The sequence below is a fragment of the Mandrillus leucophaeus genome, unplaced genomic scaffold (assembly GCF_000951045.1).
Source record: "Mandrillus leucophaeus isolate KB7577 unplaced genomic scaffold, Mleu.le_1.0 Scaffold191, whole genome shotgun sequence".
Classification (NCBI taxonomy): domain Eukaryota; kingdom Metazoa; phylum Chordata; class Mammalia; order Primates; family Cercopithecidae; genus Mandrillus; species Mandrillus leucophaeus.
In genome coordinates, this window is record NW_012101932.1 from 3505991 (window position 1) to 3524645 (window position 18655).

General features: G+C 34.6%; 1 protein-coding gene across 1 annotated transcript in view; it reads left to right on the forward strand.

The window, feature by feature from the left end:
• The first annotated feature begins 233 nt into the window (after positions 1–233).
• Positions 234–18655, forward strand: part of ANKRD50 (ankyrin repeat domain 50) — a 43940-nt gene continuing 25518 nt past the window's right edge. Inside the window, exon 1 of the mRNA XM_011978242.1 lies at positions 234–1498. Within this exon, the coding sequence (XP_011833632.1) occupies positions 987–1498 (512 nt within the window). The 5' untranslated portion in view covers positions 234–986. The remainder of the gene's footprint in view (positions 1499–18655) is intronic.

The window sequence follows — 18655 nt, forward strand, 5'->3', positions numbered from 1 at the left end:
GATTAAAATGTGGCTGTTTGGGAAGCATAACAACAAGGAAGAAAAATGCAGAAAGGAGAATGTGATTATTTCAGGGGTTTTTGTCCAACTTTTTGAAAGTGCCAAAGGTGAAGCAGTGGATTTTTGAGATTACGTTAACTGGTACACTGCAACATTTATTGACCTTAATACGTTTTTAACATATGATATTTTGCACTGAGGTATTTTTGTTTGTTTTATTTTAGTTGCTTGTGGAAATTGTTGATTACCCGGACATCTTAAAACCAAGAAACCTGTGAACAGGTTCATTAAGAATCTGCTGTCTTGAAAAATGCATTTTATGAATGCTTTGAATTAAGAAAGTGTTAACAGTGGTCTGTCATTTCTGCCACATAAGAAACTATAATCTGAAACAGTTCCCTGGCAGTTGCCCAGATGCCTGAAACTGGCAAGATCTAATACTCTGAGTGATCATCCTTCAACGAGAAATACAGAGCTACTTACATACTGTACCTCATACCGTGTAAATGTAATCTCTCTGATGCCATTTAATGCAATGGACCTCTTTTCTGAATCTAATTGTCAGATGCAGAATTAACACTTGGAATCTGGAGAAGTATTTTGTACAAATCGAAAGATTGGGTTTTTTCTTTAGTTTTCCAGATGTATTGTCTCATCTCTGTTCTTGAAACATCCACAATCACATAAACTCCAGTTGTAACCATGGAGTTATGTGATTCATTAAGATATAGGAAAAGTGATGCTGAGCTGTGGAATCAGGCATTTCTCCCTCAGTTCAACTAATGCATAGACTGCTGATCAAGAATAAGGAACCAAATAAAGTCATGCACGTTCTGTTGACAGATGAACTCTGTGGCTGTTGAATTTTACTGTAACTAGTTACACTGTCATTCCAAGTCAACTTAGTATGCACGTTATGTCATAATGGATGGAAAGACCTGTGTTGATGTTTCCAGACTCTAGCAAATGAAGATAAAAAACCTATTATGACTAATCCTTGGGAAGAGAAAGTCTGCAAAATGGCTCAAACCAGTTTACTGCAAGGGAAGCAGTTTTACTGTAGGGAGTGGGTTTTCCACAAGCTTCAGCATTGCCTCCAGGAAAAAAGTAACTGCTGCAATAGTACTGTCAATGCACCATCACTTGTAATGAATTCTGGGAATAATGCTAGTGGTGTCTCTGGAAAGGGAGCTGCCTGGGGTGTGTTGTTGGTAGGAGGGCCTGGCAGTGGCAAGACGGCCCTATGTACTGAACTCTTATGGCCAAGTTCACCTACAAGTTTGCAGAGAGGTTTACATCGCCAAGCTTTGGCCTTTCATTTCTGCAAAGCCCAGGACTCTGATACTTTGTGTGTTGGAGGGTTTATTAGAGGTCTAGTAGCCCAGATCTGCCGCAGTGGACTACTCCAAGGATATGAGGACAAGCTAAGGGATCCAGCAGTCCAAAGCCTTTTACAACCTGGGGAGTGCGAGAGAAACCCAGCCGAAGCATTTAAAAGGTAACAATAAAACTGTCATGGTATTCAGATTTCTATGCTGAAATTAAATTAATTTTTAGTTGTAGTTTTTTGTTTTTTGTTTTTAACTTTGTGGATTACTTTTACTAGTGCTGTACATTTGGCCTTAATCTGAAGTTATGAATATACCTGTTTACTTTGAATATCAAAGAAAGTAAAATCTAGGTTTTGGTATTGCACAGCATATGGATTAAAAGTGTATCTGAATTTTGCTTAATAACAGAATGTTATTTATATTGCCTATAAATGGTAAGGGAAATTTGTTCTTGTGGTAGAGAAGCACATTTAGCTGTCTGAAAATAGGTTACCTTTTCAGAGGGTGAACTGAACTTAGAGTAGTTATCAGTATAGCATCTAGTACCTTTTTTTTTTTTTTTTTCCCTTGTAGTAGTAGTATTTCTTTAAATAAGAAAGGGTTTCTTTAAAGGAGATTATTGGCCACTGAGAATCTGAAGAAAATTTGCTGATGAGTTTTGGGATTTATTCTCCTATTAAATAATTGAAAAGCTGAGTGATATTTTGAAATATGTGAATTTATAAAATAGGGAAAATTTGGGATCATCTTACTGCTTTTACTTTTAGTGAGTGGTACAAAGTGGTTTTTTCCTAACTTCAGCTAAGCTTTTTTTCCATAGTAAATGGATTGGTCCAGGAAGTGAGCAAGTTGCTTTCCAGAGTGGTTTCAGATTCAGATCTATTCAAGAAAACATAATTCCTTGAAAACATGTTTTTTTGTTGTTGTTTTTTGTTGGGTTTTTTTGCTTATCATGCCTCTGCTCATTGTAAAAGTAGCAGGCAAATTGTTAGTTTGTGCCTCACTTCGGCTTGAATTACCCATTTTGCCATAAGCTTTTTCTCTACAATAACATTCTTAGTGGGCAAAAGTTTGTTCTCCAGATTCTGGTCTACTGTGCACTGGAGGTTTGTGTGTGTGTGTGGGGGGGGCTCACTTCTGCATGAGTGTGTTTCTAGGAGAGATTTGAATCACTCTAAAAAGAGTGATGTTTGTTTTTATGATATCCTCAAATCTAATGGGGTGAAATCTATAAATTTTGGAAGTAATATTGAAAATATTTAATAGTAATTACAGTAAACAGTATGTGTCGGTCATTATTCTAAGTGCTTTACAAATATTAGATCATTTAATCCTCATAATAATCCTGTGAGGTAGTTACTATTCCCATTTTATAGACAAGGAAACTGAGGTACAGAGAGGCTAAGTAAATTGTTCAGGGTTACAGACTAGTAAATGTCAGGGCTGAGATTTTAAATATGTGTGTGTGTGTGTATGTATGTATGTATGTGTGTTAGTAATCTTAGAAATTCTTTGGAGGACTTGATGGGAAGAGGAGGGGTTTAGAAGGTTATGTGTGGCAAAGCTGGAGAACAGGAGTTGTATCACAGTGTGGTTTGAGTGTGGGTTTTCAGATTACCCATATAGTGATAGAGGGAGTGGTATTCTAGAATGAGAGTTAGGGATGCTACAGAATTCAAATATGGGAGGGATTTATTAAAGTCAGCCAAAGGGATGTATCTTTGAGAGAGGTGATATTCTTGTAGACTCTTTAATGTGTAAATTTAGTGCAATAAAACTCAAGGCAAATCTATTATCTTTTGTTGTTAGCCATCAAAGTCAGCATTAAAACTGATAAATGTAAGCAAATAACAGGAAAATATTTATTTTTCGCTTTTGACAAAAACTAAATCCAAAACCAGTTTTTGTATTATTACTTTTAACCTTTAAATTTCTACTAATATTGATGATTTCATATACAGACTTTTCCCAATTTATGATAGTTCAACTTAAGATTCTTTGACTTTAGGATGGTGAGAAAGCAATATGTATTTGGTAGAAACCTTAGAGTACCCATACAACTGTTCTGTTTTTTACTTTCAATATAGTATTCAATAAATTACATGATATATTCAGCACTTCATTATAAAATAAACTGTGTTAGATTATTTTGCTCAAGTGTAGACTAATGTAAGTATTCTGAGCATGCTTAAGGTAGGGTTGGCTAAGCTATGATGTTTGGTAGGTTGAGAGTTATTACATGCATTTTTGACTCAAGGTATTTTCAACATACAATGGGTTTATCAGGGTATAATCCCATCATAGGTTAAGGAGCATCTGTATTCATGTGTGGAACTATTTAATAGTTATAGAAAGTTGATAATGAAAAATCTGTTATTCACAGATTCACAAAGCTGGGGAAATTGCAGAGAAGTTATTTACTTGATGCTTTTTAAATCCACTTTTCTTCAGTTTACTTCCTAGCTTTCTTTTAATTTTTTTTTATGCCTAATGATAGTAGATGGAATACTTAATACATGAAATTGTATGGCTAAATGGTAATTTGTTAATCACTAGTTCATGATAATTAAGGAAGAGTGAAAAGAACTTCATCTTAGTGAAGCATTGCCGCTTTCTTCCCTTCTGACATGGTACAGTATATTCTATAGTTTCTTAGATTTAGTTGTCACAAAATTTCTTCTGGCATTCATCAATTTGTACGACAAATAATGAGAGTGTTATGTGTTTTAAGCATAGTTCATCTGCGTTATTTATTAAGAACCTTCTGTGTGTTAGATAGAATTCAGCTGGAGATAAATCAGGCAATAGAACAAACAGAATTCTGCCTTCATGGAACTCAAATTCTAACATTAATATTTATCTTATTCATATAAAGAAAAATAACCATCAGAGTTAATACTTGTTATAGGGTTCATGAAACACATGAACATTTAAACATTAATAGAATTTGGTGATCTGCTAAAGGGAATGATGTGAAGACACATTGATATCTTTTTTTCATTTTTATTTTTCGTATCTGGCTAAAGTACAATACTATTGTTAATTTGTTTACAATATTTTATTTCCTCATTGCTGAAACTAAGTTGATGTTTATATTTTTACTTATTACTTATTTTGAGAGCCAAAGGCTGATTTCTTTAATTCTGCCTCCCCCTTTAGGCCTTTAGTGCAAAACTTTGTATATTTTGCATTGACGGTGTCTTTTCTAGAGTTAGTGTTAGTGGTGGACTCCTAGTAGCCCTATAATTGTAAAACATTCCAATTATTTTTGACAAAAAGCTCAAGCATCTAAGTTAGTGAGGAGTGGAGGGTAGTAGCATTAGGTTTTGTGACTGGTTTAGAAGATAGCTATTTTGTTCAACCAAAAACACCTTTCTGGACTTTGAACAGAAAAGTCATTTTGGAGATTTGAAAGGATGTGGTGCAGGGAAATACAAATTTTTGTTCTTAGTGTATGTCATTACCTCACTTTTATTTCTTGTTAACAGTCTGCAGGACCAGATACGTGATGTCAGTTGTACTGTGTTGGGTAAAAATATTTTGTTCTGTGTAATGTTAACAGGAAAAATTAAACATCTTCAGGGATACCATGGGTTCAGTGTAAATGGAGTAAAATTTCTGTAAAGAATTAAAGATGAGTAACTCTGTTTTGAGAGTTTAATAGAAAACTTGTGCTAATGGTGAAAGGCAGTATGCCTTGTTAGAAAAAGAATTCAAACTAGGAGACCAAATACTGACATTTGTTTTGTGTGTCAAATGGGAATCTTTGAATGTTTGAATATTCTTTCTAATCTTACCTCCTCCGGGAGCATTTATGGATCTTCACTTATATCTGTTTAGGTTTGTAGCTTGTGTTGCAGTTTTTTTGTTTTTGTTTTTGAGACAGAGTCTCACTCTGTCGCCCAGGCTGAAGTGCAGTGGTGCGATTTTGGCTCACTGCAAGCTCCGCCTCTCAGGTTCATGCCATTCTCCTGACTCAGCCTCCCGAGTAGCTGGAACTATAGGTGCCCACCACCATGCCCGGCCAATTTTTTGTGTTTTTAGTAGAGATGGGATTTATTTCACCGTGTTAGCTAGGATCTCGATCTCCTGACCTCGTGATTCTCCTGCCTCGGCCTCCCAGAGTGCTGGGATTACAGGCGTGAGCCACTGCGCCCGGCTGTGTTGTAGTTATTTATGCATATATCTTTTGTTATCTTCCCTATTAGGCATATACTTCTTCATGACATTATTCATGACTGATGAATTTTTTATATTTCCCAAGGTGCTTTGTATATAGCACTTTGCATATAATAGTTGTTAAATGACTGTCTTTTGAATGAGTGCATAATGCTACTTGCTTATCTAGAATATGTGTGAACCTAATTGAAAGAAGGCTGAAGCTCTTAAATAAGAAAGGAAATTGAAATGCTACATGATTTAGGTCAGTTTTAAATGCAGACCAGACTGGTATAGTGATTATTAATTTATTAACCTACTGTCTGTTCTTTAGCATATATTAATATGTCATTAGTCCAGATAGTTTTAAGTGGCCAGATATCTATCTCCTGTCTCAACTGGCTCCAAGTATTTTTGGCACACTCAACAAAGGGGCCAAGAACAGAAGGGGGCTGGAATGTGCGCCTCCTTCTTACCCTCACTTGTATGTTTTTAAGGCAAAATATATTACATTCATAATCAATCTTGTATAACTAGTGCTATTTAAGATAACTGTCATTATCTATTCTTAAGTATTGTCAAATTAAAAGATCCTTCTAAAGTGCCATTACTATTCAAATTTTAAATAAAATAAGTTAATCAATATAATTTCATTATCAAAACTTTACATGTTTGTCTTTTAATCTAAAGATCATCACGTTTCACTGAATGGTCTATTGTTTCCAACTTTTAACTATATCCTTTCTACTTCAAGATACAAACTTCCTTTTATTCAAATCTTCTCACTTTTCCTTCTGAAAATCTTTTCTTTTTACTCTAGTTTGTCTGTTCCTTTTATATTTCAATCTAAGTGCTGCTTCCTTTGGTTCCTGGTACTCTTTATCATTTGCTGAACCAGTCCTCAACCTCTAATCACTTCTGCTCTAATGGCATAACATATTGCTCCTGTTTGCATACTTAGAACTTTGAAGTCAGCCACATTCTTAGTTCTGTTCTGCAATCTAATTTATTGTTTGATAACTCAGATTCCTTTTAGACCAGAGAGAGTGAAGTGGTGCTCTACAAGTTGAGTATTTTGTTTTGTTTTGTTTTGTTTTGCTTTTTTCCTAATGCAGCAAATTTCGTATACATATCCAGATTTTTGCTTTTTCTTAAAAAAAAAAACCTGGAAATTTGGACAATACTGGGTTCTCATTCCTTTGAGGCGGTAATCTTACAGACTTAAGTGAACTGCTGTCTTTTATGAGCTCTGCATGCTCTAATTTGGTTCAGTCTCCACCATGCTATATTATTCTATACCAGGACCAGTTCATGTATTTACATGTGCCAGCCTGGCTCCTATAGTCATTTTCAAAGACAAATATGTTTTCTATTCCTCCAAAAAAAAAGGCTATATTTTTTATCACTTCCAGAATTTGCTCTCATACTGTCTAGAGTTTGTATCTGTAAGTGCTGCTTCCTCTTCCCTATCAGTTTCTCTTCCTCTTCCCCATCAGTTTCTTCCTAGCTTACTGAAATCTAACTTTCATCTCTACACATTTACAAAAAGATGTTTATGCATGATTGCCTGTGAACTTATTGCTCAATTTGCCTTTGTCCTTTAAATGATGTGTTTTAGGTATTGTTTTCATTATTTGCACTTTTTTCTTTCAGAATCTCCCACTCACTCCATTCTTTGGTGGACCTTCCTCTGCATTCTCGCCCCACAAGCTTAGATCTTCTCTCTTTACACATATGCCTTCAGTTATTTTATTTACTTACATGGCTACCAATGCATAGATAAAGCTGTTGATGCAGATTTGATTGCTAATAAGATAGCAATCAAAATTGCTTATCATTCTGATCAATATGTATCCTTTCACTTGGTAGTCCCTCACTAACCTATGTTTAAACTAGCTTCTCTTGAAGCATTTCTATTCATTGATGATTTATTTATTTCTTATCAAGTATTCAGTGTCAACTGTGTGTTAGATATGTACTAAGCGTTAGGGCTAAAGTGTTGAGCCAAGCAGAACACTAAGTTAAGTGAGGTAAAATATATTGAACAAATAGTCACAAGAATACATGTTATGAACACACCTTTGATAAGTGCTAAGAAAGAAGAAACAGGATAAGAGAGCATATAATAGGAAGCTTGATTATTATCTAGAAATACGGGAAAACTGACGCCTTACCTAAGTTCTATAATTATTCTTATTTCCTAGGCAGTTTTCTACTAAACAATGTGATCTTAGGATCATCAGTATTAGCATCACCTGGGAGGTTGTTAGCAATGCAGACTCTCAGGTCTAGGGAATCAGAATCTGCCTTTTAATGAGATCCCTAAGTGAATCCTGTGTGCATTAGAGTGCTTTGAGAAGCACTGTCCTCGGCTGGATTCTGGAGTTTTCTTTGACTGTCTTCTATCATAATATTCTACTCTAAAATATTTAATCTTTTTCTTGGGATAGTCTTTGAATTCATTTATCCCAATCTACAATTTTTATTCACCCATTCCGGTTGATCTACTTACTTCATTCATTTTTCTCACAGTTGCCTAATTAGCCATACTAAAACAGTGTTTTCTTTAGGATATTCCTCTGAGCCTGTGATAACCCACGTATCAAATTCACATTTCTCTGGTTAGCTTTGGAAACTTTTAATGATTTGGTTATGCCTCATCTAACGTGTATTTCTATAACCTCAACAGAGCACATGCTCTTTCATTCTTTCAAGAATTATTTTTAAGTCTATGAGACGTATTAAAGCATCTAGGGAGCATGGACAATTGAGAACATTCTTATTTTTCTTAGCATTTAGTAAAACCTTTATATGAACAGTAGAGATATGAAGCTTTTGTTTGATATATGTTGAGAATTTGATTTTTTTGCAGTTTGCTTTTTGGTCTCTACTTTGTTTTTAGCAATTTTGCCTTTTTCAATTTTGTGAAGTAAAATAGTTTGATTTTTATGAAATAAGGTAACTAAATATTTATTTTTTGTTTTTAAAAATCTCTTTGGCTGGGTGTGGTTGCTCACACATGTGGGAGACTGAGGTGGAAGGATCGCTTGAACCTAGGAGTTCGAGACCAGCCTGGCAACACAGTGAGACCCCATCTCTATAAACAAACAAATGAACAAATCACTTTGAAGTGTATTCCAATTGGTTGCCTGTCTTTACCCTCTAGTTGTTTTAGTAGTGTCTTTGACCGTATAATTTTCATTGTTTTAAATTTCAAACCCATATCTATTATGCTAACCTAATCTCAGAAATATTTCTAATGCCATTTTCTTTCTACTATACACGTGTTTAGCTAAGTGTAGTCTTTAGTGATGAAGTAGAATTTGAAAATGTTTATGTAATTGCTTACTAGATCTAAGTATGAAGAAGAATTACATATTCCTCATGGTTATCTTGAAGAATAATTTGGAACTTTCCAGAAACTAGTAGCCTTTTACAGTTCTCTCATTTGTCTCTATTTTTGTCTCTATTCTTTGTACCTCCATCTACTAGCGGTCTTTGCCATAAGAGATTGCAGGTCCTTTCACTAGAGGAAAAGTGTACTTCTTGGTGGGGCGCGGTGGCTCACGCCTATAATCCCAGCGCTTTGGGAGGCCAAGGTGGGCAGATCGCCTGAGGTCGGGAGTTCGAGACCAGCCTGACCAACATGGAGAAACCCCGTCTCTACTAACAGTACAAAATTAGCTGGGCATGGTGGTGCATGCCTGTCATCCCACCTACTCGGGAGGCTGAAGCAGGAGAATCACTTAAACAGGGAAGCGGAGGTTGCAGTGAGCTGAAATCACACCACTGCACTCCAGCATGGGCAACAAGAGCAACACTCCGTCTCAAAAAACAAACAAAAAAAAAGGTGTATTTCTCTATCTTTTCCTTCTGGCTCAGCCGTTAAGGTTTGCTTTGGCCAGTGGATTAACAGACATGACCCAAACAGAAGCTTAAAGTTGAGCTTGTCTTCTCGTGCTTCTGCCACCACAGTGAGAAGGACAAGATCTTTCTAGGCTGCTGATCCAAGGAACAGGAGAGAGCTTTGGAGCAGATGGGACCCAACCTGCAACTTGTCTCCAACCCTAGAGTAAATCACGAAGAGCAGAGATGCAGAAGAAAGCTAAAATGATTGTTACTTTAAGCCACAGAGTTTTGGGGTGTTTATGATATACCACTATTGTGAAAATAGCTAATGATACAAAAGTTAAATATTTAAAATGGGAAGTCATTAATTTTTATCGTAAATATAGGAGTCACCATTGATTCCTCGATTTCATTCATCATCTACATTCAATCCACTAAATGCTTTGGTTCTGTCTCCAAGATAAAACAAATACCTCCACTTCTCTCTATCTCCAACACTACTACTCCCATTTTCTGTTGCCTGGTCTATTACTGCACTAAACTCCTAACTGCTCATCTTGTTATTATTGTTGTTTCTCTTATTTTCACAAAGCAAAGTTATCAGATCTTGTTACTTCCCTGCTTAAAACCTGACAGTGGCTTCTTAGTATGTTTAGAATAAATCCTAAACTGTATATACATGGTCTACCCTTGCCTAGCCTTTGACTTTAACCTGTACTGCTTTATTCTTGCACATTGCTCTTCATTGACATTGCCCTTATTATGTTCTGAAATAGGCCATGTTCCAGCCAGCACATTTCTATATGGCTATTTGCCCTATTGTCATTTAGGTACCATCTTTAACATTGTCTCCTCAGAGAGCTTTCCTTAATCACTGACTCTTTAGAAGTCCCCTAGCCGGTCATTGTCTTAAATCACATCACCCCATTTAGCTGTCTTTGTTCTTAATTTTCAGTATCTGTCATGATCTGGAACTCTTTTGTGCATTTGTTTCTTTTGACTTTCTGCCCATCTATTGGCATCAACAGAGTATTTGCTTTTCTTGTCCTCTTTGTATCCAGGGCTTATAATACAGTTGGAACTTAGTAATTATTTCTTGAATTAATGAATAACTTTATATTTTAATTTAAAACATTATAATTTTGTTCACACTGATAATTGTTACTGCTTTAGCCATGTTCAGTTTTTAAGTAGTCCATGGTTGTTTTTTGTGGAACAATTTATACATGTAGATTATATAGTTATAGATGAAAAGGATTTATTTTAAACCCTATTTTGGTTATTGTATTTGTACCTTTTGAAATTTATGTTGAAATTAATTTTTATCAAGTGGAAAATCTTTTGAATAGCATTAGATTTATGTTATTTGATGAGAGTCGTATGAGGTCACCTTTTGCCTCTCTTCCATAAATCCATAGTTTCATCTGTGGAATAGCTGTCATTCTTTCTGAGACTATCACTTAAAATTAATATTTATTTGGAAAGGAGAAAAAACTTGAATTCAATCTCAATTGATATGTTGGTTCAGTTGCTGCTTAGAGGGACACAGATCACAAACAATGAAAGTCACAGGAATTGAAAGGGAAAAATTAATGGCCCCAGAGGAGGAGAAATCCTTATAAGCAATTTGTTGTGGAAATGATAGATTGTTTTCATCCCCTAAAGCATTTCAGTGATACGGGAAAGTAAACAGGAAAGCAAACATACATACCTACTCTTTTTTTTTTTCTTTTTTTTTTTTTTTGTCATATCTGCTTCTAATCTGAGTTTTCTGTCTTGTTTTAAAGAACAAATAATCCGCACTTAAAGTCCCTGGGTATCCTTTCTAATTCAGATCTACTCTACTCACACACACCCCATAGATGACCTTTCTTATGAATTTACTTTTTATAAAATCTATGTAGTTTGACCATAAGGGGAGATATATAGGTATACACACATACTTGTCACAAACTCTAGTTTTGTACATTTTTTATTCTATAGCAACAGTTTTCAAACTTCTTTAATACATTTACAGACAATTTTCTTTTACAACAACACAAAGCAAGTCAAATGCTTGGTGATTAATCACAGATGTATTCAGTCTGTACACTGGAAACGGAAACATTAAGAAAACCGAAGAAAAGTAAATGGAGGAGTATATCATTTTTATGGATTAGAGGATTCAATATTGTAAACAGGCTAATTCCCACAAAATAACCTATAGATTCAATACAATCCTAACAAAAATCCCAGTTGGACTGTTTGGACATTCAGTCTCTTACAATACCTTACATGATATAGTCCCTGGAAGCTCCACCATACCTTCAGAAGAAAATGAGAGTGAAACAAGCAAATATGATATTAATATTTCTTTGAAAATAATTTTGACCTCACAGACCCCTTGGAAAGTTCTCAGAGTCTTCTAGGGTCCCCATACCACACTCTGAGAAACACTTTCCATTCCCTTGCTTACCTACTTCACCATTTCACACTTCTGTCTTCTCAACCTCTATTTCCCTGCCCACCTTCCAACCCTCACTCTTAGCTATCAACTTATCTTCCTATATAATAAAAAGTAAATAAAATAAAATAGCGTATATATACATATAATAAAGTAAATACAAGTAAATAGCATATATACACACACACATATATATATTTAGAAGAGAACATCTACACATTTACTGGAACATCTACTGTACTAACCCTCCTGCATTTATATCTACATAGTCTGCCTTACATTAATTATGGTTGTAGAGTATGGATCTACACTCTAACTATGGTTAAACCATCCATGCTCCTTTTCCATTCACTTATTTACCAGATCCCATCCCATCTCACTTACTCAATGACATATTTAAGCACTTTACCCTTTCCCATCATTATTCAAATATCCCGTACTAGTAGCCTTTTTAAAACACTCCCCCAACCTATATCATTGTTCAACTACTACTCAACTTCACTGTTCCCTTTTATAGCAAATGCTTCAAAAAATTCTGTCTATATTTACTATTGTTTCTTTCATACATTCATGATCCCATTAGAGTATAATCAAGCTTTATTTTCCACTCTGTAAGTATTCCAAGACCTCCATGTTGCTAAATCCAATGTCAATACTCAATGCAGCAGAAATATCTTACATAACTTATCTCCTGCTACCCACCCCCCACCACACCCCACTTCTAGCAACACTTTCTTCACTTTCTCACTTGGTTCTTTCCTCTTATACCAGCAATTTTTTCTTCATATGTTACCAACCGTATTAGTCTATTTAGTGTTTCTATAACAGAATACCTAAGGCTGGGTAATTTTTAAAGAAAAGAGGTTTGTTTGGCTCGTAACTCTGGTTGCTGGAAAATCCAGGAGCATGGTGCTGGTATCTGCCTGGCTTCTGATGAGGGCCTTGTGCTATGTGACAGCATGGCAGAGAAGTGGAAGGGGAAGCAGGTGCATGCAAAGAGAACTCACACTAGAGGCAACCTCACTTTATAACTTACCTGCTTTCTTGGGAACTAATCAATTCCCTGGAGATCGAATCTAAAGAGAAACGTATTAATCTACCTTAATAATCTATTCACCTCTTAAAGCAACCACCTCCCAACTTTGCTATACTGAGAATTTAGCTTCCAACATGAGTTTTGGCAGGAACACTCAACCATAGCACCAACCTTTGATTTTGAAATACATCAGGGTTAAAATCTTGGCTTTTCTTTGTTTACATTTGCTTCTTACATAAAGCTCATTGATGGCCTTAATTATCAACTGTCTCTCAGTGGACCCAATTTTATTTATGCAGCCATGACCTCTTCTCTGAATCTAGACCTATAAATCTAACTGCTTACTCAACTTCTTTGCTTAGATTTCTAATGTTGAACATGTTCAAAATTAGACTTCTGACTTCCATCCCACATCTTACTGCTCCCTTAGTCTTTTCGTTTTTAGTAAATAGCTATTTTATCCTTCTGAGGAAACCAGTAAGCACCAGTGCAGTAATTGAAGGGAGAGACAGTGGTGCTTGGATTTGATTTGGTGAAGTATCAGTGCAAGTGAAAAGTGTACCCTAATTTATGTTTCAAGATTGATATGACATATTGGATGTGGGGTGTGAAAAAGTATTGAGATCCTCAAATAACTTTTATGCCAGTTATGTCTATCAATATGTATTTGCTATATTTGAAATTTAAACTGACAAAATTTAAATACATTCATATATTTAATAATCATTACATGTTAATATAAATAACATTTAAATAAAAGGATAACTGTATTCTCCAAGACAAAAAACACTTAAAAGAATGGCATTGTTTTTCATGTTTTGCAAATCTTTTTAATTTTAGTTTCTGTTGAAAAGTTTCTTAAAGTGTTATTTTTTCTCCTTTGGAGATAATGCCTTTTTTCTCTGGCTCCTTTTAAGGGTTTCGGTCTTTGGATTTCTGGCATGAGATGCCAAAATGTGGTTTCTTCATGTTTTTTCTATTTTATATTTATTGAATTTCTTAAATGTGTGGATTGATGCTTTTCATAAGTTTGGAAAAGCCTTAATCTATTACTTCTTCAGATTGTATAGTGTCTCTAGTTTATTCATTCTTTTTCTTTGGGGACCACAGTTGCATATATGTTGTGCCTTTTAACTGTGTTCCACACATCTTTTTCATTTTTTCTGTTTTCTCTTTCTTTTATCTGTGCTTCAGTTTGGGTATTTTCTATCAACTTATTTTGAATTTCTAATCCTGTCTTCTGTTCTAATGAGAGTGGTGTTGAATACATTCAGGGTTCCTAATATCAAATATTATATATTTTTTAGTTCTAGAATGGAATTTTATTTCATTATTTTTATAGGTTACATTTTTAAATTATAATTCTTTCAGTTATCTATTTTGATCCATCTACTCAACTTTATTGAACATATTATTCGTGGTTATTTTAGTTTATACTAACTAAAGTATTTGGATTATTCCTCTGCATCTATTATCTCTTTTTTCTCTAGATTATCAATCTATAATCCTGACTTTTTTCTGTTTAATAACTTTTTATTTTATGTCTGATAGTGTGTTAAATGATTGTAGATTTCCAGGTGATGTCTTTTATCAGAAAAGGCTAATTAAAACAAAGGAACAACAACAAGAAAACCTTGGACAGATAGGGTGAGGGGCTGATGCAGTGAGGCATTAAGCTGGGCTGGTACTTTTTTATAATGTGACTAAGATCCTTGGTTTATTTCTATTATTTTTATGTGGTTCACTTAAGCTTTTGGTTGGAGAGTCAGAAGAGCCTTTTTAGCTCTGAAAGACCCTTGGTAATTCAGTTCTTCCCCGCAACATAAGAAATTTTGTTTAGCTCTTTAGCTTCCTGCCCCTTATACCTTCAAATTCTTGCAAATCTCCTGAGTTACGTGCTTAAAGTAAGCACCTTCCCTTTTGCAGAATTTTGTTTCCAAGATACTACGAGAGATTTCATATTGGGTTTTAGATGCAGCTGGCCAAGTTGCCCAACTTTTTAAGCATGGACCAGAATTTAAGTAAACGTGCGTTGAAGAAGTTCAGTCTAGTGTTCAGGACACCATACGTTTGCACTATAAAAGGAATTTAACTGACTTCTTGAAAGCTTTGCTGGTTTGGTTCTCCTGTAGAGTCCCTCAGGGTGAGCCAAATCTGATTCTTAGTCTGTAACTAAAATCAGTATAGGCCTCCCAAATTAGCAAATAACCCCTGAGAATAAATTAGCAGGTCATTCTTTTGCTCACTTTGGAAGAGCTCCTATCTTCTGAAATTCTAATTCATCTTATCTTCTTGCTTCAACAAGCCCTCTCATACCTTGAAAAATATAAATTTTGTAATTTATTCATTTTTTTTCTAGTTCTTGCAATGGAAGTTTTGGGCTGCTGCCACCTACTACATTTTGTCTGGCAGTAGAAGTTCCTATAAACAAGATTTCTCTGGCTCTTTCCAATTTTATTGGATTTGTACCTTTGTAAAATAATTTTTTAAAAAAAATTAATTTTATACTTATTACAAATACATTTTCTTTTAAATCTTTAGGAGTTTTATAAATTAATTTGGATATGAATTCATATTCTGATTGATTTTGTTGCTCTCTTTCTGGGCATTATAAGTTTTGTAATTTTTTTCACTATCTTTTGGATTTCCTCTCTATTACCATTTCTACCTCTTTGCTCTTCCTGCTCTGTCTAATTGTTATTGATTGCCTCCACCATTCCCCATCCCCAGTATGATCCTGAATGAGGGCTAAAAATTGAGATATGAAGTTCTTACTCCAAGCGGATACTAATGATTTTGTAAATTCAGTCACTGACCCATGATCTTTTTAGGTTCAGTTCCTGTCTCCATTGAGACTAACTTTATGTGCTCCCTGCTGCTTCTTAAAAGCCATAGCCCTGGGTGGTAGTCAGCAGTGCTTTTTGTTTCATCTTTCTTTCATTATTAATAGGACATGCCCTAGCTCCAGCTCCTAGTTCCAAACTGAGCCTGAGTCCTGTTGCTAGAAGTGGGAGAACTTGTATTCCCTTTACTTCCATCAGCAAATCTCTAGGTTGCCTTGCATACTTTCTTGGCAAGCTAGAGATTTTGTCTTGTTATGCTTCTTTTTCATTTCTGATACTTTGAAATGTTTATCTTATTCTTGACTGGCTATATTTTTCTTTTTATTTTCAATTCCATATTTTCCTGCTGTGTTTTAACAAAGGGGAGACAGTTCATAAAAGCATGAAATTACTATGCCTTAGTCCAAAATTCAGAGACAAATTGTGTTCTACATTTGGGCCAAACTCCTGGACTAATTTTAATTATCAATTTTACTTACTAGTTTTTTATCCTGGTAAATGCGTAGATAATATTTGTTCCCCGATTGAAAGTATTAATTGTATTGCCTGATTTTTTTTTTTTTTCCTGTTCCACTTGCTTTACTTTATTGGTTGTGTAATTTTGCTCCTAAGAAAAGAAGGTCTAGGTTTGTTTTCCCAAAATAAGACAAGATATATTGAGTAAGAATTGTTAGTGCTTTACTTTTTCTACTTCTCATCTTATATAAAAACATATTTTTAATACCTGGCTTTTTGCAAGAATTTAATCATTTGGTTAACAAAGTGATAGGCAGATGTGTCAGCATATACTCCCCAACTATTTTAGAAAGTTTAGTTTCTAGATGAAATTTAACATCAAGACAAATCTCATTACTATTTATTTAAATTTAGCATCAAAACGTGCATTTAAAGTTTACCTTCTAGGTAGTAATGAGATTTCAGGCTTCAGAATTCAGAATGGATAAACTGCTAATGTTGTATATAATTTAATTTTTTAAATCCCATAAATATCAAGGTAACTGGTAAAAAATGTAGAAAAACATATGGATATTTACAATTGAAAACCATTAAATTGGAGGATATTTTTGGTTAAAAATCATGATTCTGCATTTAGCATAGTATAAGGGATAACTGAATAAAATGAAACTTATCAGAGCAGTCTTCAGATATACAGAAAAAGTATTCTGATATATCACAAGTAATTACAGATTCAGATTTAGTGAATTCAGGAGCTGTAGGTAATTAGACCCTTGATACTAATTATATAATAATTTCAGCAAAATTATTTCAAACACCTGCCATCTATTGATTTTTCTGGAATTTCAGTATTGAGATAAGTGATTTTTAGTAAAGAATTTGTAGCAAACAAACAGGAATGTTTAATACCCTCAGGAAAGTGAAATTTGAAAAGTAGCATATTCAGTTAGAAGACCTTAAACATTACAATATTATTTCTTCTGCAAAAATATTTTCAGCTAATTTAATTGCTAAAAAATTAGCATCACTTTCCTGGTTTAGCCAGGTTTTAAGAACTTTCTTGTTTAATATTGGACCACGCTCTTATCGTATACTCTTTGATATTTGCAGAAGCAATTTAACACAATAATTAAGAAGAGGAACTTCGAAATGAAGAGAATTCTATTTCTTCTTCTGCCATTTACTACTTGTCTCACTTAGCAAGCTACTTACCCTCAAAACCTTTGTTTCTTCATCTGTGAAATGGAAGTGATACTAGTATCTAATTTACAGGATTTGGGTGAGGAATAAATGGGTAAATTCATAAAGATTGTGCTTCTACATATTCTAGGCATAAATGTCAGTTTGTGTCTTAGTCCATACAGGCTGCTAAAACAAAATGCAATAGTCTAGGCAGCTTATAAGCAACAGTGTTTATTTCTTTAGGTTCTGGATGCTGGAAAGTCCAAGCTGAAGATATGGGCAGATTTGAAGTCTGGTCAGGTCCTGTTTCTTTGTTCATAGATGGCTCCTTCTTGCAGTGTTGTGCCATCACATGGTATAAAAGGGATGAGCTAGCCTTCTGGGGTCTCTTTTAGAACATTAATACCATACATGAAGTTTCTGCCCTCATGACTTAATTGCCTCCTACAGGCCCTGCCTCTTATACCATCACATTGAGGGTTAGGATTTTAACGTGAATTTTGGGAGGGGCTCAATTTAAACATAGCAGGATGATTGTGTTTATTTTCCATTTTTATATTTATCTTGACTTCCTGAAGAAGAAAATTAATCAACATACATTACACATATATTTAATTTAAAAGACAAATGCATTATATCCCCCCAACCATTACCTCCCTCCAGAAAGCCAAATTGCTTTAAAATATTTACCAGTTAAGTCACTTTGCAAACATGTATTTCAGTGTCTATATACTGACTGTTTAGTACTTGAGAGTTTTGGTTCATTATCCATTTCCGAATGCAAAGCAACTTTAATTAATACAAGTTGAGTATACCTTATCCAAAATATATGGCATCAGAATGTTTCAGATTTTGGATATATGTTTTGTTTGATTTTGGAATATTATCATATACATAATGAGAAATCTTGGGGATGGGACCTAAGTCTAAACATGAAATTCATTTATGTGTCATCTACCCTTTATACATATAGCCTGAAAGTAATTTCTTTTATTTTTCCCTTGGGAACACAAATAAACTGTGTGTGGTATGCCTGCATTTTGACTTCGGCTTGTCCCATGACGTCAGGTGTGGAATTTTCCACTTGTGTTACCATGTCAGTGCTCAAAAAGTTTAAGACTTTGGAGCATTTTGGATTTGTATTTCAGATTTTTGAAACAGGAATGCTCAACTTGTGTACTACTTTCAAGTAGAAATCAGTGATCAGTAATTTGGGATTGCTATTGCATTAGTTTTCTCTTCTGCCCTAATTTTAGGACCTTTCACTAGAGGCACACAGTTTTTCCCAGATAAAAGTACATTTTTCATCCATATTGCACTGTTTGTAGGAGACTTTTATTTAGTACGTTGGAGTGTG